Below are 21,991 nucleotides of genomic sequence, written 5' to 3'. Positions count from 1 at the left end.
TGCTATTTTGACTACAGTTTGACTATGTTTTTGACAACATTTTTGTCCAAAAGTTTCAGCTGGAAGTGTGTGCAGTCAGAACTTTGTGGTGTGAGTAAACACAAACAGAGTCCAACCACAAGCTAAGAAAGTTTATTCTACAGTTCCTGTCAAGAAAGAAACAGACCTTCGGGCTATTATACAACATGAGGTTAAAAAATAGAGTATCAGCAAATGAGAAAGAAAAGGAGAGGGAAAGAGGTACTTGTTATCTTTCTCTGCTGCAAGGAGACCCTTTTTTATAAAGCAGCTCCTAGGTGTTCTATGTGCAGGAGAAAAAACACAAGGCCCTGAAACTACATCTCAGACTAGGAAGCAGAAATAATCAATACCCTACATTAGCAGGAGCACCCACTCTTACCACTCCTAAGCACGCAGCGTGCCAGCAGACTGCTCTTCACTGACCTACACTGCTTATCCTGCAAGGAAGTGGAAGAGGGAAGGGAATTTCCATTGACAGAGTGACTCATCTAGTGACTCAGATTCTTCACTTGCTCCTAGAGACATCCACACAGATCCTAGACATAATGAGAAAGAGGTCAAAGTCCCAATGCATGTTAAGAAACCTCATGGCCCACTATGGAGTCATGCCCCCGTGCAGGGATAAGTTTACCCAATGAGGTAAAGCCCAAAGATTTCTTACCTACTTAAAAATGCCACGGCCCATGCTCAGCATAACAGGAAACAAGGTCTGCACCAGCTCCTGATATGTCCCATGGTACCAAAACCACATCTATGGTTTGATGAGTGAGGCAGAACAATTAGTCTCAGCACTTGCAGGGTTATGGAAAGCAGTGATGAAGACACTGTCATCTGACCAGCCTGTTTCAGAAGACCACAGGATTTACCATGTCCAAGCCCTAGCCCTGCAGTGGGTTATCTTGAGGCACATTCAGCTGAAGCAGCAGGTAACAGCTTTAAGGCCATCATTACTGTTGAACAGCAGCAGCTTTTGGAAGAGATGTGCAGCATATGGAGGATGCAAATTTTCCTGCTTTCTTGGTTCATGCTATCTTTGTACTGCACTGCCATCAGAGAGCACCTCTAGGTATTAATTGATCTCTTTCTCCAGTGTGGTTGCAATAAATTAAAGGGGTTTCAAATGGAACAGGTTAGGTGTCTCCCAAAAATCCATCCTTGCCTGATATATTTTCCCATTTCTGTTTAGTAACAACACTTGAATTTTCTTTTTTTTTCATTTTTTGAATTTTCATTTTTTTCATTTTTTCATTTTTTGTCCACAGTGGGTATCTAGGGAAGCCCTAATGCAGACATGTGCCACAAATCCTTCTCTAGCCACCTGCCATTTCAGGTGCCTCACCAAAATCTGAGCTACCGCAGCTCTGACACATTTTAAACCCTTTCAGCAAATTCAGTGCAGAACAGGCAATATCTCTGCAAGCCAAGTAAGTCATATCCTACCCTTTCACCTCAAATCAGCTCAGTCTGGTTATAAATCATGCTTTATTGGATCAGCTTATGCTTAGGTGCCAGGATTTTACCTAACATGTCTGAGATATTATGTCACCTGCACATCCCTATGAGACTTTACATTGAATATTGAAATGGTGTGCTTCTACTAAAAAGGCCTTTCACATATTTTATCTTCTCTAGAACAGTTATTCCAGGCTAGGGCCATAAAAGAAAATCCTGAAGTTGGGTATCAATGCTTCTATCACACATCATACACCTGTATGTAATAGTCTTACCCAAATTTTTATTCACCAACCTTTCTGTAACTGAGAAATTTTCATCCCTCAACATTTTTCATGAGTCCTAAAAGGGGATCAATACCTTTGCTGTTTTTCAGTGTAATACACAAGAACCCTTGCAGAAAAAGTTAGACCTGTTTTCAAGGCAAGCAATACTTTAACCTCATGGCTGATGTTATTGATCTCTTAGTCATCAATTAGAACCCTTCATCTTATATTCTCAGGAAATATAACTATCACTGACAAGCTAAGTGTGCAGTTCTGTGGGCTGTGTTGAATCACAAATAAATATTTTTGCAGGTAGATTTTCTAGAACGCTGTATTGTAAAAGACCATTTATTCTGCTCAGGAGGAACCTTCCTAAATTTGCCTGTACCATCAACATGAAATGGCTGCCAAAAAGTCCTGCATTTGTACATTAGTGTGAAACTTTTGAGATGATTTTTATCTTAGCTGAGTTTTCAAGTAAGATGCAAGAACAGGCATTTATCTTGCATCAGGTGTTGCAGTTCACTGATAAACATGCATGAAAAATTTTCCCAGTCTAGTTTAGTTTTCTCTGGTTTTATACTTTACATCCATTCTACACCAGTTGTGCCTTAGAGCTCAAGGCCATTAGCAACTCCATCTTTCTAAGAAGAGTTATAAAAATGACAATTTAAAGCTCCATTTTATCTAATTCTCTTGATGACACTACTCCATTAAAAACATTACTTTAGTCCAGGCTTAATTGAAAACTATTCTTTTCCTGCATTCTTTCACATTAATTGTAGGTATTTGAAATAATATTCTTGATTAAATTTAACTCAGCCGTGCCTCTGAAAAAGGAGTCTTTCCTTTTGCTTTCATTTCCTATTCACAACTTAATTTTAGAAGTCCTAAAATAGGATCTTTCATGAGTCAATGGACTGCCACAGGTCAGCCCATTCTAGTTCAAGATAGATGTCCAAGGCAGATGGGATAAACAGCCCTCTGGACACATACATCTCTTTCAACTATGTGCAGCTAGCATGGTTTTCAGACAGATAAAAGAAGGCAGGATTAAACTCACCATAACCTTTGATCAAGATCTATCTATGCACAACACTGACACGGGGTCTTTCTAGGTTGCTTGCTTGAACAGTTTGTAGGTCCTTAGCTGTCCTGCATATATTTTACAAAATTATACAATCTCAAAGTCTTCTGTTTGGAATGAAAAGCAAAAATGAAGGGAAAAAATTAGAATGTATACTTCTAATAAAGCTTAATTTGATTACATATTAAAGCAGAACTTCACTGTAGATATGCTTGAGCTTAGGGAGGAGCTGCCTATTGATAGTGAGAGGATGATAGAGCCCTGCTTGTGAAGTTAAGGCTGCTCTTTAGATCTTTCTAATTTCAGCCTTTCTACTCACTACTTTTTGTAGTTTTGTTGGTACGTACAGAGACAGCCACAACATACACTTTCTAAACAACTGGACGAAGGAAAAAGGAGAACACTTGTAAAGAAGTTTTGTGCAGGGCAATTGTTGTCAGAAGTTGTGAGAAGGCCCGAGAGCCAGGCAGTTCTTGTGTCTATACCATGAGAAGTGTCTGCCTTTATGTCTGAGCTTTTAATAAAGCAAGTAAATCTGATTCAAATGGGGAGGCATCCTAACATATTTAAAATTCCTGTATGAGTGACAAATATTTCTGGAAGAAACAGACCCCTCTACCAGAGTGCTTTTAATTTAAGAAGTAAAGTGACTCTAAAAACCTAGGCAAAAGCAGGACTTCAATTTCAGTGAAAGTATGTTTAATTTTAAACCTATAATGATGTAAGAATTCTAGAGAAAGTGGCAGCTAGTTTAAATATGAATTGTATTAATGAGCAGAGGGCAAGAATCTTGTCTTTTAAGTGGTTATGACTTCAACTTTCTAATTATAGCATGCATACATCATAGTTCAGTAAAAAGAATATCAAGCATCCTCTGGATGGAAGATGCTCCAATATTTGGTGAACAGTAGCTGATTAACAGGCAACAGAGCTCATATTGTGGAAAAAGGAAAAAAAAATAAAAAACAACAAAATTGAGCCTGTGTCTTCTCCCATTTACCCTGCTTTAAACCACAAACAATTCTGCTACTGTCAATGAAGTCACTTTGTTTTTGAAATGGCATGAGGGCAGAATCAATCAAAAAATGTCCATTAATTAGTTTCTAACTTCATTCAGCTTTCAAAACAAAACAAAACAAAAGTATGACTTTAAGAAAACATACACACAACTCCATACTCCAAATAATGCTACAAGTCCATTCCCAAATCATGAAGCTCTCTAGTGAAGCCTCTAAAGTGCCAAAATGTAGTTTGCCTTTACGCAGCAGTAGCAGGACAGAACTGATGTGTCCTGTGTTGGAGCAGGCCCTTCCTGTCCCCCTCTAGCCCCTAGCTCTGTGTCAAGAGGCCATGGGGATCTTGCACAACTCTGGTTTGCTGCAAGGGCTGCCAGAGATGCCCTGTGGGTGTTTTGGATTGCACAAAAGGTTCTGGGAGTTGCAGAGAAGGCTGGAGAGTCCAGACTGTGCCTCTCCAGCAAGCAGAGAATAGTTCAGATGAAGTGCTGTATTTCAAAGGACTTCCCAAGGATTTGGAGAAAAGGAGAGAGCAGCTATTGGTCAGATTAAGAAGTGTCAGTAGGAGAAACAGATGGCCAAAAAGCTTAAAACCAAAATAGGAGTATTATACCTAAAAAGTAGAAAATAAGACACTGTTTTTCAGGAAGGACTTTTGCAGTCGAGGTGGGACCTACTTGACTGAGAAAGCATTGGGTGAAGGTGTGAAGTTTCACCACGACTAGCTCTACCATGAGAGATTTAGGAGTTTTGTTGTTTAGTCAGAATTCTGTTCTGCCTCAGTCTTATTTTGTGCCACTCCATTTTTTGCAGAACCTGTAACTGCATCCATCTCTTTGCTTTGAGATTTTTCTTTCTTTTGTGTATGTTATCAGTAACCTTTGTTCCTTTAGGCTTTATTACCACTGATTTTGTAAGAATCTGAAGCACAGGACAGAGGGATTTACAAGGAGAGCAGGATTTTTAATGCGAAGGGTGACTGAGTATGGGGCTGACTGAACACTGCTGACACCAATTCCAACAGAATCCTGATTGCAGACAGCACTGGCTCCCAAACCTTTTGATCCCTGGGATATTAGCTCAGTTGCTTGGAGCATGGTAATAATAACACCAAGGTTGTGGGTTTGATCTTCACATGGGCCATTCACTTAAGTTCACCTGAGGGTCCCTTCCAACTCAGAATATGCTGTGATTCTGATGTTACCAGTCTTCAAACTTCCTTGCACAGCCAGATCTAGCTGATAAACACCATGATCACCGTTATTCCTGAACATCCCTAGCTAGATCGCTTACCATCAATGATTTAAATAAAATATTTTCCTAAACCCGTCACACTTCTCATTCCCAAATACTGACAGCACACACAGTACAGCTGAACAGCAGCTCTACAGGATCACATTCTGGGGATTTGCTCTGTAGAAGAATTGTTTGCAGTGACTTTTACCTGAAAGGGACCGAAGATAAGTTTGCTATTGGAAATGACATCCCAAAAACTGCTCTTCTCGGAGCTCAGACAGGGAAACAGACATACACACAAATGAAACACTCACCAGTCTCAGAAGAAGTTGTCTTCACAGAAAGAAGTTTGACTCCTTCTTTATCTGACTGGGCCCTGTTGAAGTCAGAAAAAATTTAGGCAGTCAGCCCACATGTTGGTCATCCAAACAAAACTGTAAGAGTTTGGTCCTGAGGAGGCAGCACCTACTCCATATCTCTTAAAATATCTAATAAATCAGGTTTCATTACTCCAGGTTTAATCTAGAACTTCACAGAAGAGGAGGGAAAAGGAGGAATATTTTTTTCTGTCAATGCAACCTTTTAGCCATGTTGAATTGCAAAAAAGGACCACTTCAGATGTCCAGGGAGTCAGGGCTACCAAGTTAACCAGCAGCCTAAATGTTGCTTTTGGTCATGCAAGTGGCCACTGCCAGGCTCATTGGCCTTTAGTTTGTAACTTCTAATGGATCTTTCTCATCTTCCCTCTCCTCACACTCCTTAAGCCACTACTATTTCAAGTATGCAAATGGTCTAATGGAAACAAGATGGGACAGAGGAACATGGTATAATGGGGAACAAGTGAAATATATATAAAAATAATCCAGAATAAAAAGGAAACATGTTAAAAAGAGAGAAAACATGAACAAAAGAAGTGGGGTGGGAAGAGATACAGGGGTAGAGGAGAGGGATCAATGGGGTAAAAAGTGAAAAAAGGAAAGAAAAAAGACTGGGCCAGTGAGTCCTGTGGCACAACATAAGCTGTCTATCCATTTCAAAAGGATCAATTGCAAAACAGTTGGGAGTCACCACATTTCTATCCATGCTGAAACAGCTGCTTATCACACATACAGGTCTACAATAACTGCAAGTGCAGCACTTTCAACAGGATATTTCTCTTTGGGGTGGCAATTTATTACTATTTTGAAAGAGAAAAAGATCAAAGGAAATCCCATGCAAAATCTGCTACATTGACAAGTGCCCTGTGATAGATCCCAAAGCAATGAAAAGGATTCAACCTACTGTTCAGCGCCATTCTCTTGTCTCTCTGGAAGACAAAAAAAAGTTAATATCATTTTGATTGCTGGAACTCAAACCCCAAACATTTAGACATGGCCACTGCAGCTGCTGGCAGAAGGCCCAGTTGTAATTTTGCAGTATTGCATTAAGTTCATAAACACAATCAACCAGCTTGAATTGTAATTGTAATTTTTCTGGTCATCTATGGAAGTGAACTGATGTTTCTTGTACCAACACTTCTGGAAACCAGGGAGAATGACATTTGACTTGTCCAAGAGCACAACAGAAGCACATTTTTCCCTGCAGCTCCCAAATCCCTGGGTAGCTGGCACAGAGGATGTGAGCATGCCATGGTTCTCAAGTACACAACAATTGAGCTAAAAGATGCAGGGTAAGGGGACTAAGGGAACAAGGGTGTTCCTGAGGCTGTACCCCCTGGGGGTTCAGCCTGGCATGACATCTGGGAACAGTTTGTCATCCCCATCAATGAGGAACAGGTTTGTCGCCAAAATGAATCATATGCTGAATGTATTTTACGCCTATGTGCAAGTGTGGGCAGATGGAAGGGGCCAGGGGGTTACATCAGAGACATGGAGCCAACTCCATGACACCAAGCACAGGGGAAGTGCACTGGATAGACCCGGGCAAATCCCACAGGAAGCATTACAGATATCTAGTCTATCTTCCAAATGAGTTTGCTAATAGAGTGCCTGATGACATTTGTGCATAGGGGAGGCTGGAAAGGAAATGTTCTTCATCTCACGTCTTTATCGCCTGACTCTGAATATTCCATCATTTCCTAAGTAAGGATCACACCTTCCTCTGTTTATCTGGGTCTGGTTTTCCATGTCATTGGCTAAATTGGTTGTGACACACTGTTTGTCTTGGTTTACAGCTTCAACACCCTGTTGTGATTTTGTATTTCCAAGGCCTGGTGATTTCACAGCTCTGCACAGGTCTCCTAACTGATGCCAGCTCACAGGGACAGAAAAACCACAGTCTGGCTCAGATCTGGGTTTTCACTTAATGGAAATTTACACTTACCTGTGGTTACTTGGGCGACCCTGAAACATTTGGCAAATGGACTTTGATTGAAATATAGCCCATTATCTTGAGTATTTAATGGACAGCAGAGAAACAGATACTGACTTTAGCTACTCTGTCAAAATGACTATTTCTGAAAATACTGTTTGCTCAGGGATTTTGCTCCATGCACATTTTACTGTAACTGGAAAATGTTACTCATGCATCATGTGCCTCTGTGTATGTATGTATGTATCAGATATATTCCTGAAAAACCCACTGATATTTCTTTGCCTGTATCTAGAAGAAAGATGAAATAAATAAAGTGATTTCATTGAGTATTTTTGAATTTAGTTTTCACTGTCCATTTCTATCTGTTTGGTTGTGTTAGCACAGGTGTTTGTTAGCTCTTTGTAGCTGCAAAAGCATGAACAAAAAGCTTTACAGCATTATTTATTCTCCAAAAATCATTTTGGCTCACTCTGGTCTTCCCACTGATTTTGAAAATGAAGTGTTAGTTTCCCCCTTCAGGCAAAACACAAAATACAAAAAGCTTTCCCATCAGACTACCACAACAGTGATGGTTAAGGTAATCCAAAAGAGATCTTTTAATAATAAAGAGCACATTGATTTCCGCCCCCTGCAGAGAAAGCAAACCAAATACCTGGAGTTTTCTTCTGGCACATTTTGTACAAAGCCACCAGTGAGAAGACAGAGAGGGTAATGACTATCAGGGTGATGACAATTGGCAAGATAACGTCTGAAAAAGAGGGAGAACATAATGTTGGCTGCTGCCTCTGACTTACAGGCAGAGGCCTCTGACTTACACAGACTAAGGTGAGAGGCACCTCCAGCTCCACTTCACCAAACATTACCCATTTCTCTGGAGAGGACAACCTACTGCTCCTGTTATTCTTCCTGCAGCCACTGAGCCTCAGGCTTGGATGCTTTGTGAAGAGAAGACAGCCTTGTTCCTTCTCCCACCCTTACTCCTTCCCCGACACTCACGCTGCCCCGTGGAACTGGTTTCACACATTTTTCAGTAAAAGAACAAGGTTTCAACACCTGCTCTGCTGGGCCCATCTTAATTTCGATGAAAACTCTCATCATTCAACCCAGAGCTGATGGCCTCCAAAGGTTTTGTGAGAAGTCATGTTCTAGAAATAGTTTTTTTAAACATTTTTTAAAACATTTTATTTTTTCCTCTTTTTTTGGGGGAAAAAAAAAAAAAGGAAGAGCAGTCTGAAATTCAGCAACTGAAGCAATTATTTTGCTTTTAACATTGTGCACCTAGAAAGACACCAAGGAATTACATAATACAGTAACATTCCCCACAGCACTTAAAACCAGGGATAGAAAATGCAAGATCTCCTTTTAAAATGAGGACATTTCTTTCCTTTTATTATTTCCCACCATCTGTCATTTCCTGACAGGTGTTTCCCAGCCAAGAAGCAAAAAAAAAAAAAAGGAAAGAATTATGTAATGAAGAGAAGCTTTCCCTGGGAAATATATAAGCCCAGCTTCTCCCTTTTTTATCATTTCTCTGCAGCAACTGGCCACATTTAAATTCAGCACTCTCCTGCCTGCTGGCCTAAGCCCTGTGTCAGGGGGAGGCTGCACTCAATGGCTCTTGATGCAATTAATATTTAATGTTCATCCTTGCATCTATGGAACTAGAAGGAGACAGTTTACAGCGAGAAAACATCAAACATATTTTGCTTAGTCAGTACTCTGGCTTGGAAAAAGCAAAGCTGCAGCAACACTCTTGCCCTCGAGATGCATAATATTAAAATGAAAGATTAAGTAGCATGCATCACACAAATATCAAGTGCTTAAAGAGTCTGCAGAAGACTGCCTCCTAGACCTCTCCCATGACAATATGAATAATATATTCATATCATACATTCACAACAATACATTCATATATTGTGTACAACATGTATATGAGCAACTTTTTTGTATGTTCCTTTGTGTCTTCTCTCACAGGGGATGACTATTTTTGGGGTTTTTTTCAATTTCACCACTTTGAATCAGTCCTTGGGAATAATTCTGCTGCTCTACAGTGAGAGCAGGGTCAATTTATTGAGCTGTGTTTCTCTCTGGGAGGAGTTTTATAACCAGCATTTAAATTTGGTTTGTAATAGGGCCTAAGTCTGGTAAGGCTAGAAATAAAACTGCCAGTTTCATTTGTCTGCTACTCCAATCACTCATCAAAAGCAAAGTTGATCAACTGAAAACTCAAAATCCAGACAATTAAGTAAGAATACTCACTAGAATAGCTGATATTACTCCCTGTATGAGTCTGGTTTCCAGAACTGCTTTTAGGACTTTCAGAAGGTGGCTCTGCAAAAGAAATAGTGCCTTTCAGGTAAAAATATATTGCCAGAATTCCTCAAAAAACTCCCTCTGAAAAATTACCCTCACAAAACAACTTCTGTGTCCCCAGTTCTGGAGCTTCACTTGGTGCTTCACGTCTATATTTCTTCTCAATTATACTTGGATAACTTGGCAAGAGAGGTGGAAAAGTTTATCTAGCGTGACCTAAAGAAATGCACACTTTGTATGGGTGCAGAGTTCCCTAAGATCCTCTGCTTGTGCACTTACAGGTTATAAGCTACAAACTTTTTCACTTTAGGAAGTTATGGTACTGTTCAAAATTACAAGAGAATTTTTAACAAGTAAATAAACAAGAAAAAGGGTGAAAATTAGACCTGTCTCCAAGAGAAGAAAGACCACAATATTTCACTGCTAGTTTAAAAAAAAAAAGGTGCTAATAGTAGATGAAGAAGTCAGAGGTGCAATATTAGTAGATAGCAAGTTTTCTTGAGTGTTGTTGTAGAGGAGTGTGCATGCTCTCTGCCCCATTTGGAGAGAGCAATGTTGAGAGGCATCTTTTAGGGCTAGGTTTGAAGGAATGCATTTCTACCTTCAGGTGCGAATCTGAATTTGAGTCAGGTATCAACAACGCAAATTATTTATTACCTTGCTGCATACAGCCTGTGAAAAAAACAATCACTGAACTTCCAGAGAGAAAACAGAAAATGCCAACATTGGCATTTCCCTAGGTACATTATATAGCACATGGGATTGCATTCCATATTGGATGGAGGCTTGGGTGAACAAGTGCTCACTGCCTCTGAAGGAGCCAACCGCCTGGACAGACATGATGCAAGGTCAAGCATTTCCATTGCCTGGCTAAATATCAGAAGTGGCACTCAAACAAAGGCGTCTGGGGAAGTTGATCTGTTAAAAAAGGGTCCTAGCAGACGTTATAGCTCCATACATATGTAGTGAGAATGTGGTGGCAGCCACTGAGGTTTTGTTGGTCAGGTACCTACTCACAATCCACACCTGTAGGATTACGTGGTTCCTCTTCCCAAAAAACAGAAGAGGGCTCCAATTGTAGGGTGGAAGCTATGAAATTAATTAAGTCATTACAACCAATACCCTATGGTCATTTTGAGGTCTAGAATACAATTTTGTTCTACTAAGTCTCTGAAAGACATGTCCCTATTTTTACAGCAACTTTTACATAGGCAGTACTTGTAACACTAATCCATAGAGTTACAGTAACAAAGAAGGTTTCTTTGTCCCAACCATGTAGGAATTCCTCTTCCTTGCAAAACTGATTTGAAACCCGTGCCCACTATTAAAAAATGTTTTGGTGGTTGTTTTCTTTCCCCCTTCCCCACTCTTCTACCTTCATTTGTCTGGACACAGATAGAAGCCTCCTGGGGAAAAATGATCACTTACTAAGTGCCTGTGTGATGCCTAAACAATACAGTCACAGCTGAGACATTCTGATGCTATAGTGCAGGAAACAATCATTGTCCAAGACTTTATCTCTAAAAAAATCACTGTTTCTTTAAAGCAGTTCTCTTTCCCTTGGTGCCTGTCTGCTGAGGGGTGATAATGTAAGGTTGGAAACTGAGCCATCACCAAGTGACTAAAATAATTCCTATGCATTCTTAATTCCATGTGATTCCTTCAGATTTCCCAAGGAAATACTACTGCCTTTTTGTTACCTTATCTGGTATACTACCAACTGCCAGGGCAAGCAGGCAATTATCACGGCAATGAGTTACCCTGGATACTGACTGGAAATGTCAACAGAAACAAACTGCACTGAAAAACAGGAATGTGTATCCCCACATTTGTGCATGAGATCTGAGCCTCTCCTCAGGAGAAAAACTGAGGACTGAAATCCACTGGGTTTTTTTACTTGTTTATCTGTTAATTGACCAAGATGTGAGTAATAAAAGAAAGAAAAAAATCCATAGGTTGGCATTTAAACTACTTGTGACCATCAATAAGAAATATGACAGCTGAAAAGAAACATTACTGAATAAAACAGAGCAAGGAACTAAAACCTTAAGCTCATTTCCCCACTTCTTTCATTAAAGTCTCTCACAAGTCAGCCCCTCCTGTCTAGTTTGTCTGGATCTGGAAGGTATTTTCCAGTTATGGAATAATCTGGGATCAGAATAAAAATGAATTGGAAAAATACATCCATCATAGTAACAGGAGGGCCACGATTTTGCGGGCAGCAGCAAGAACTGCAGGGAGCAGTACGAACTGCAGGGAGCAGTACAGAAGAGACTATTTCCTGATAAGCCCAGAGAAAGGAAAATAGGACAATACAGGTTCATTAGCACAGGAAACTTGCCTTACTCTGGGACTTGCTGCTTCTCACTACAGGACAAGGAACGAGAGCCACTGACAAGAACAAGCTCCTTGGTAAACACTCTATTTATAACAGCTTCCCATTGCATCATGTAATATACCAGGCCTGGTTTTTTTTCTGTGGTCCCACCCTGTTTTCTTTCCAGTATCTGCCGGTCCAACATGGTATTCAGCTGAAATCACAGCAAATTACTCAATGCTACAAGCTGAACATCAGTCTTCCTCTGTACTGCGTTTCAGGTACATTATTCCTCTAGATCCTTCTTGTTCCCCGAACATTTCCTTTCCTCAGGCTGTCCTCCCACCCCATACCAGCCTTTTTCACCAGTGTGCATAGAGCAACTTCTTCTATTGCTCTTACTTGTTGGATTTGTTGGAGAGCTCATGGTAAGGCCTGCAATAAAACAGAAAGAATAGGTTTGTTACTATCTGTTTTAGATGTCCAGAATCTTCACATCATGCAAACCGGCAGACTCTGTGAACATCCTCAGTAACACCCACAACAAATGCTTCCCCAGAAGTGACATGCTAACACTGTTCCTAAGCCCAGAAAGTCTGAGCTGTAAAAGTCTCCAGCCATCCCTTATAGATGGGAGCAGAATCCAAAGTCTCTGCTAGGTTGTTATTCTGCTCAAGAGAAGAAAATCCTGAATTAATTGATACATTCCTTAAAAACTCCTTCCAAAAGCAAAAAAGTGCCTGGGAGTGAATAGCTAACATTTAACTGACAAGTAAGTATTTTAATAAAAGAAACTAATTGAGACACATCTTCAAGAGTCACAAAACCCTTTAAAAAGAAATCTTTGTTTATTATCTTGGTGCTTTTGGCTAGCAGACTGCCAAGCAGCAGAAACAAGAGGCACTGCTAATGAGGAAGAAATTGACCTTCCAGAGCACTGGGCACAATGTTCACTGGCTCTACTGTCAGCTTCCCCCAGCTACTTCAGAAGTTTTTGGTGCACAACATTTGTTGTTGTTGGTGTTGTTGTTGTTGTTGTTAGCATGCTGCTGTTCCTGCGTGTCTAGACTGTAGCAGGCTTGGAAATTAGAGTGGCTGTGTCCTCTGTGTCCTAGCTGTGCCTAGGGTGGGGGATCACAGAGGCAGCATCATGAAGGCAGCTGTAACTCCAGGCAAGCATTAAGCCTGTCCCCTGCCTGCCCATGTTGCAGCGCTCCTCTAAACCAGTTTCCCCAGGGAGCACAAATCCCTTATATATATATATATAATTCTTATACCCTCACTACACCTTCTGTGCTGTGCCCAAAGACAGCTCCTACCAGCAGAGCTGTAACACACATTGTTCTATTGCTGTGAACATACTCTTTGAAAACCAGAATGCTGCTCTTGTTTTTCTTTCTCTCTACACACAATTAAAACCATGGATCACTTCAGCTGCTGGGGTGCAAATAACCACTTTTGCTAATGGTACATGTGACGAAACTTAAACTGCATTTTAATCACAAATGTTCATGAAAAGTATGTTTAGGTTGAAAAGCTAAGCACTTAAAAGTCAACAGTAAGAGCTCTTCTTGAACATACTAAATATTTGTAATGCTAAGTGTCCCAAATGTATACAGTTACCTCACCCTGGCTTCCTAGAATGCAGAGGAGACTGTTTTCCTAAGCTTTTTGTCATCTCATCAATCCATCTGCAAACAGCAATATCACTGTGCTCTAAGAGGATCTCTGTGATGAATCATTAGGCAATGTTTATAGCATGTTTGGGCAACATTACCAAGCAAAAGCCTTCAGGAAGTTAATAAATCACTTGTCAAAGGAGCAACACACAGTACACAATGCAGGAGGACACATACCTGGCATTAAGAAAACATCCAAATATGATATGATTGCTTATTACCAGAATACTGCCTTTCCTTCAGCCTATAAGGTGTGGGATGCCATGATAAAAACACCATGTGATCACACAGCATGTGGGCAAACTAGCAAACGGTGAGGCCCCGTGTGTGCACATTCTCAAAGGAAGGCAGAAGATTCTGTCAAGTCTTACAAATAGGTCACTTTTGAACCTTGTCTCTCAAGCCTGTGGAACTTTTCCTTGAAAGAGCTCCAACATTATAACATAATTGAACATTTTCCCTTACATTCACTCTTACAAACAAGATGCAGCATCTTGGCTCAAATTAAAACAAATAAATAAATAGAAAAAGCACATGAAGCCCAAGACTGATACCCAAGTTCACCTCAAAGAGTTAACAACTTTTCAAACCTGAATGCAGGTAACATAAGCACAGGTGACATAGGTCTCTTCAAACAGGAAGAGCTGGAGGACATGTGCTTCCATACCCACTGGCACAACCAAAAGCCATGTAGCTGTCCTGGCCAGACCTTGATAAGCCTGTCCTTGCCTCTTTGATAAGCCCAAACAGCAGAAATTATCCCAGGGGGGAAACGTGACAGCAAACACCTGCCCTGTCTTTCTGGGCCTCTGTTATTTTTTAACAACTGCACACACCTACACACAATAAAACTACCAGCATCTTTCTGGAAGATATCTCCCCCAGATTTTGCTAGAGCATGGAAAATTAAATAGGAAAAAATCTCATGCCTTCCTCTCTCTCCTTGTCTCCAGCATGCAAGTGAGGCACCGGTTCACCCTCTGTTCAGAGATCGCTCAGTCCTGCCACACAAACAAAGCTGTGCTTATCCGAGTGATTCAGCAGGTGCTTTCAGTTTGCATTTTCTAAATAACCATCCAGTGCCCTTTTTGGTGTGGGCTCACATGCTGCTGTTCTCCAGAAAGAGAAGGACAGAAGGAAAAGCAGCATTTCACTTGGTAACAGTTACTGTAGTTGCTCTAGCTGCCTGTACAGAGCTTTCTACCTCCTTTGGGGCTGCTAGCAAGATGCTCTGCATAAATAATCTGGGAAGATTTCCAGATTCATCATGAAAAGTGAGGTGTGCAACACTGGCTGTGCTGGGTTCCTCCTTGTGCAGTAAGGAGGACAAGGATAAAAAATTTGGCACATGACCATGGTTTGATTTGAAATTACCTGCCTGAGTCAGTTCAGCACTGGTGAGAAGCTCGACAGATGGAGGAAGAGACCAATAACTAAACTCTCCCCACTCTGTTCTCCAACAGCCGCTACCTAAGCAGCCTGGATACCCTGCAGTTTGCTACTTCTGTTTTTTGGAGTGCAGCCACATCCAACTGTGTTCACTGGCAAAACAAACGAATACATTTGGCTGATTACTCAGAGGGGATATACCACAATATAAATCAAAGCAAAATTGAAAACTTGAAAAAGCCTTTCTTGCCTTGACCACACCATAGATCTGTTATAGTGTTAACTGAGGCTTTGCTATGTTTTCCATCTCCCAGAAACTTCTGGTTTTGTGTCTCTCTCTTTGTGAAGCAGCTGAAGATACAGTGGGTAATTTTTATCTAATATTACTATCCAGCGTTCCTGCAGTTTGTGTACAGATAGAGTCAGACCCTACTAGTTTTACTCACAAAAATTTCTCTTAGGGAGATGCCTCCTCTGAATCAAGTGAGTAGGATTTATAATTGGAGGAGTGCAATAAAGATATCAATAGATGAAGCAGGTTGATTCATCTGACAGTTTATTATAATAGATCATTTAATCTTACCACCCTGCTGGGTGAACTTAAGCTCATACTGCTTTATGGATTTTTTGGTTGTTTAGATCACAGAGTAAAAAGCCACAATACTTGCAGTTTCTCAGATGTATTTGGCCTCTAATCTCCAATTTTTCATTAATTAAACTAAAGGAGAAAATGAAATATTAGCAAGCTGTGGAGGTGGAGGAGGAGTGGGAGGTATATTCTGCATGACAGCCGAAGTTAAAGAAGTGCGTGTGTCAATGGCACGCATGCAGGTGGCTCTCTGCTAAAAACAGCCCTTATTGCCTCCTCTAGCCTGGGTGAGCACTACGCAGCACCTCCTCTGTGGCTGGTGCTTTCAGTCTCCTTTAATACAGCAATACTGTTCTCTTCTGTTCCTACACGTTCTTTCCCAGGCTCCCTCACTCATCTCAGTTGCTCTCCAGCTCTCTGTAGCACTCCTCCCACACCCTGATCTTTTGATATGGCTGATTGGAAATTTCTCTGCAAAATGTGCTTTCTTCTTTTTCTGCATCAAGAAAGGAAACTTTCACCAAAATGGCTTTTTTTTTAAAAATGGAAAATGGTCTCAAAACTAAACATATTTAGCCAGCTGGATTATTTTGGTTGGGCATACCAATAGAAATGTTCTGGTTTGGATCCATTTCACATTAATTTGTCTTCTCCTGATCTCCCACGCAGAAGACGTGGCTCAGACACCTCCAGCTTGCAAGCTATTCTATCCCCCATGGGCTGCAGCCTTGGCACACACCAGCCCCTGCTCTGGTGAACAAAAGGCACGCAGCCCCTGAATGTGAAATTCTGGAGACCCAGAAATAAATAATCTAATGGCAGTGAGAGAGGTGGCATTTCCTGTAGTCTCAGCACAGGATGAAACAACTGGCTTCACACTTGCATTGCCTTAAAGTCATTAGGGTGCAGCATATGGCTTCCCCTGGGCCTGAGCAGAGAGGAGAAGAAATCTGTTTAGAAGGAACCAAGACATTTTCCTTTAAGCTTTAAACACACAGAGAGAATAAGGGAGCAAGGGTGGTCTAAGGCTTAACCATTTGGAATAAGCTACCTAACACATCAGGGTGAGAGAGGGGATTTCTTCCACATACAATCTTCAAGAAAGAAGCCAGGGGCTGGTGCTGTGAGGAGAGAAGAAAGGTGATAGTGTGGAAATCCTGGTGTGGGCAGAAGTGATTTTGAAAAGGCAGTTTTATGGGAACTCAGAGCACTGGCTATGCCAATGATACCTAGACTGACTGCCCCTGGATGGATGGGTTCTTTCTGTCTCAGCCAGGCAATTATAGTTCTGGCATCTTGGGTAGGCTCTGAGCTCAAGAAGATTTATTGGTTTTACAGCAGAGTAAGCTGAGTAAAATGATGACTTTTGCAAACAGACCCCAGGAAGGTTGTAAAACTTTCTTGACAAATTTTAAGTGTAAAATGTAATTATATACACAGCATAGTAGGTAATTCAATACACATGATGCACAGTCAGATATGCATTACAATTTAATATTAACCTGGGGAATTTACCTGAGTGAGAGACCTTTTAATTAAAAATGTTGTAATTTAATATTTTATTACAGCATAGCAATGGTGAGGTTTCTGTACTATGCCTATATTTGCCAAAAGACATGAAACCAAACAGGAAAGTCAAGTAACCACAGGTCACAGTATATGCATTATGGGGAATGGGCTTATTAAAATAATTGCAAAGACTTCTCTCTGAATCAGTGGCCTTGGGTTGACTTTAACTTCCTTAAAATGCTTATATACTTTTTGCATGCTTCCAAGCATTTCACTGCATAGTGAGAATATTGCTCCACTTTTATAGCCAATACTATCCTTTATGAGGAAAAATCACAGTACACGCACACATGCTTATCTCCCACAGACACAATCCAGAGGTTGCAAAAAGAGTCTTGTATCCCTTGGGGGATGTTAAGCATTACTATTAATAATAAGGATATGCAAACAAAGACAGTGTCCTTGTTGGATTTACACACATGTAGCTAAGAGTAAGTACTAAATGAAGGGAAGGCCCAAGAGACCTTAAGCAAGCCTGAATAAGTGGTTCTTCAAAACCTAGGAAAGTTAAGCCAGCTAGAAGTATAATAAATGATCATTCATAAGACCTGGCATCTGTATTCACCACAGTGTTTCTTAGTGAATACATACAGCAAAACACATTCAGAAAAACAGTAAGACCAGACTTGAGTTGAGAAGAATTGATACATTTTTGACCTTGCATGCGACCATGCTGTACTTTGAACAACATCATTTAATTGGTAATACGCATAAAATTTCTCACCAGATTTTTTAACAACTGTGAGAATTATAGCTGTTTTCTCCTTTGTCTCCTCTGCCTTGCAGCCAGGGAATTTATCTTGATGACCTCCTCTGACAGTCAATGCTACACAATGACCTCACACAGCATATATGAAGATTACTATTATCACTTGTAATTTATATCCTCCTGTAATGACACCATGTATCTCAACTGAATGTTTGGAAGTTCACCCATCACTCAACACAACTTCAAGGCTAGGTGACATGGACACAGTGTACCCTGCATGAATAAGGAGATGTGGACCTCATTCCATCACAATGCACAGAAAATGAAGAAAACACTCAAAATTATTTGCATCCTTTTAATGGCTTGTATAGAGGAAGAAAGTGTATGTTTTCAAGTCTTACCTGAGATTCCGGAAGCAGAAGTGTTTGTTTTAGGAGAGACCGTAGAAGAAAAAGACTGTCCCGTAGTAGATGCAGCATCCAAACTCTCATTTTGTGCTGACTGTGCTCCACTTGCTTGTGTAGCTGGAAATGAGAGAGATGTTCAGGTAAGAGGCACCTGCACAAGCGTTGTCTTAAACCCTGGACCATCCCTCAGACAAATGCTCTGGCCATTACAGAAAAGACTAAATGTAAGAAAGCACTGCATGTTCTAGTAACTTTCTCCCAAGGAACAAACCATCCCTATGGAATTGTTACTACTGGCATAGCTGAGGCACCTTCAAATCATATTGTAGCAAGAGAAACAGCCTCATCATATCTGTGCCAGAAAACAACCCAGAGCTCTGAATTGGGACCCTAGAATAGTTAGACAGTGTTGCACCAAGAGCAACATGAGCAGGAGGAGCTCAGCTTACTGCCCTCTATAGTTTCCTTCATTTCAAAATCAATCAATCAATCAGGCTTCAGTTACTGTCACATAATGTGATACTGCATAAATTTTAGGGATTGCAATTAAACCAAGAATTAATTATTTCATTCTGCGCCATTAAGCCCTAGGAAATAACATATCCCTAAATATTAATGTATGAAAAATAAATTGTCTTATTTTTCCTCTAATTCAGTCAACAGGAGATCAAGGCTATTGTGTCACAAGATTTGCAGCCTAAGGTGAGGCCAAGACAATGATGCAGGACATGACCTGAGCCTGTGGAACTGAAGGTCACGGAATAACCAGAAAAAGTTTAAGATATTCCAGCACTGCCCATAATTCCTACGTCTGTACTCAAACCTCAGAATAACAACAGACAAGAGAGTGCCTACTGAATAAAACATAGAGATGCCCAAGAGTAACCTTCTACTTTCTGTCTGATATAAATCAGAGAGGCTACTGAGCTGTAAACTGTTTTCAGTCCTTCGTCATATGAATTTTAAACACTGGAACTAAAAGAACTTTAAGACATGTTTCAGTCAGCGAGCAGCATCTCACACATGCAACATGTAAATCTTGATGAATACTTCATCACACACTTTATCTAGAAACTGATTACCAGTTTGGTAATCAAAGAACCCAAAGCTCCTTATTCTACAACTACACACCTTTAACTTGGCCTTTCCCTTCCCCTCTTGTTCAGTAAGTGCAGTACCTTAGAAAGGCAAGCTTCAAAAATCAATAAGATAAGAAAGAGTGAGCCGAAGCCACTGGAGTTGGGGGATTCATATAATTTTGGAAACTGAGAGAAGCTGGGCAGCCAGGGATGGTGTCTTTCAAGGCTGAGGCATGAAAATGATGCAAAACAACATAAGTGCCTAAAACTTTCACTGGGATTCTAGTGAGGAGAAGCAGAATTTCATGTCAGCTTTCTTCAGGAACTTCAGCACTGTACCCCTTCAATACACAGGTCTGCCTGCAGTAGAGAGGAGTGTAAAAAGCCCCTCTACCCCTCTACCTCATTTTATACTGTAGTATAGTTCAAGGATCTGATAATGTTAACAATTCCTACATTCTCTTTATGGAAGCTTTGATTCACTCTATAGAAGCAAACTTTTTCCACATTTGATTCTTATTCTCGTGGCTTCAGACTCAAATATTATACATTGAATTTTATTCTGAGATCAATTTTTAAAAAGGACAAAAAACCCAAACTGAGGTACCTCCCTCTCCCTATAAGATGCACAGGCTTGTAGCAGTAGTAGCAACCATCTTAAGGGTCCCTTTTCATAGGTTAGAAAAGGATTGCATGGGAAAATGAAAAGTAACTCAGAATAACAGTGCAGAGATACTCAAACACAAATATGCTTTGTGAACACTGCAAAACAATCAGGTGTGTGGGAGAGAGGAGGAGGGAGGCAGCCAGTTACCCTGTAACCCCACAGAGGGCTGTTTTCCCATGGGGATCACTCATTCCACGCATCCTATCAGTTCTGGCAGCAACCCAGCCTTGGGTGCTCCTCTTGTGTTTGGGAGCTGTGAGAACAGATTGTTCTCAGGAACACGGGCTGGATATGCCTTGGCAGGGGATTGGGAGAGGGGGGATGATGGCATTTCCATTTTATTTTACTTTTTTTTAATTTAGCCTAGATGAGATTCTCCTAGTGACCCAGGTAGCACCAGGTATGACTTACACCTTTACCTAGGGCTTGGCACAAAGCTTGTTGCATTTATTTCGCCAGACTGCAGAACAGGCTTAGTGCTCCCTGTGTCAAGGGGTAAAGTTGATGTGCTACAGGGCAAAAATCCGTGTGCCAGTTTTCACCACTTACAAGATGGAAAACGCAACCTGGCGGATAAGGCTCCCTTAATTCCACTGCAAGATTAAATCCTAGCAACCCAATTCTCTGCTGACTTGTGGCTTTGAAGCAGCATCCAAGCCTCATGCCCAATGCACAGCACAGGCTCTGCCACCAACACATTGAGCAGATGAGACAGCTTCTGCACCAAAAGCCTGGGGGAACAGGGGCATCCATATCCAGCCACTGCTCATGTACTTAACAAAGATGCGCCTTTTCGCTAAATCCCGTAACTCATATCCATGCCAGCTTTAATTCGGTCTCGGCGGCAGGAGACGGCGCAAGCCCTCGCTGCGGTGCCCGTGCTCCGCGCGGGGACAGGCGGGGGACTCAGCGCGGGCGCGGTGACTCAGTCCTGCCATCCCCGCTGACACATCGCTGCAGTAATTCATCACGCCTCGCCTCCGCCAGCTGCAGCACCGATCCCTGCCTGCTGCCAGGGGGAGGCCTGGCCTTGCAGAAAAGCAGCACAGCGCAGAAGGGCGGCTGCTGCTGCTGCTGCTGCTGCTGCAGGAGCGCTCGCATCATCGGTTCGTGGGTTTGCTCTTAACAGCTGATTAAGAATAAAAATGGTAAAGCAGTGCAGAGTGTAAAATAGCTGTCCAAATGCGGACGATGGCTGCGGCAGCAGAACTCTCTGGTGGTGATGCAGCTCTCCCTGCTGATATTTTGATAAGATAAATGACAGTGTGTTAACACATATTTGGCAAAGGGATAATCAACAACAGGGAACCTGAAGCTGCCTTTCAAAGCTGCTGTTTGAGCTTCAATAATTTCCTTACTCTCTATGCTTTGAAAACCCTTCATTTTCTTTAACTAGCTGAAATTCGACACATATCCTCACTTGATCTTAGCATGGTTTTCTGCTTAACCTAAGTATAATCCACATACATTTTGGCATTTCCCAACAGTACTTTAAATTTTCTTTACAGTAAGCTGCTACCTAATTAGTTTTGACATTTTAAGATGCTTCAAGTAACCCACAAACACCCTGCATATATTCTGTGCTCCGTGAAGAATATGGACATCTCTATGCGTGTTGAAACCTTCCTTGACCAATAAATCACTCAAGGAAACACTTCAAAGGGGCAAAATGAACTCCACCTAAACCATGTTAAAATACCAGCACAAAAGCTCTTTTAAATAGAAGACTAAAGCTTTTCCTTTGAGCTCGTATTTTTAGCATTAACACACATACAGGCCTTGCCCCCATAATCAGTAGCCTGAAAGCCATTTGCATGAATGAGTGCACAAAAGCTTTGAAAAATCACATTGTAGCAATCTCAATGACATTTTTGCCCATTCA

At 41.1% G+C, this 21,991-nt stretch overlaps 1 protein-coding gene across 1 annotated transcript in view; it reads right to left on the bottom strand.

The window, feature by feature from the left end:
• Positions 1–21,991, bottom strand: part of EMCN (endomucin) — a 52,958-nt gene that overhangs the window by 8,469 nt on the left and 22,498 nt on the right. Inside the window, exons 5-10 of the mRNA XM_038135678.1 lie at positions 18,358–18,480; positions 12,424–12,456; positions 9,651–9,722; positions 8,044–8,139; positions 6,360–6,384; positions 5,393–5,454 (exon numbers count right to left, since the gene is read on the bottom strand). Of these exons, the coding sequence (XP_037991606.1) occupies positions 5,393–5,454; positions 6,360–6,384; positions 8,044–8,139; positions 9,651–9,722; positions 12,424–12,456; positions 18,358–18,480 (411 nt within the window). The remainder of the gene's footprint in view (positions 1–5,392; positions 5,455–6,359; positions 6,385–8,043; positions 8,140–9,650; positions 9,723–12,423; positions 12,457–18,357; positions 18,481–21,991) is intronic.

Source organism: Motacilla alba, chromosome 4 (assembly GCF_015832195.1).
Source record: "Motacilla alba alba isolate MOTALB_02 chromosome 4, Motacilla_alba_V1.0_pri, whole genome shotgun sequence".
Classification (NCBI taxonomy): domain Eukaryota; kingdom Metazoa; phylum Chordata; class Aves; order Passeriformes; family Motacillidae; genus Motacilla; species Motacilla alba.
The sequence above is the reverse complement of the archived record's forward strand: the minus strand, read 5'-3'. Positions and strand labels throughout refer to the sequence as shown.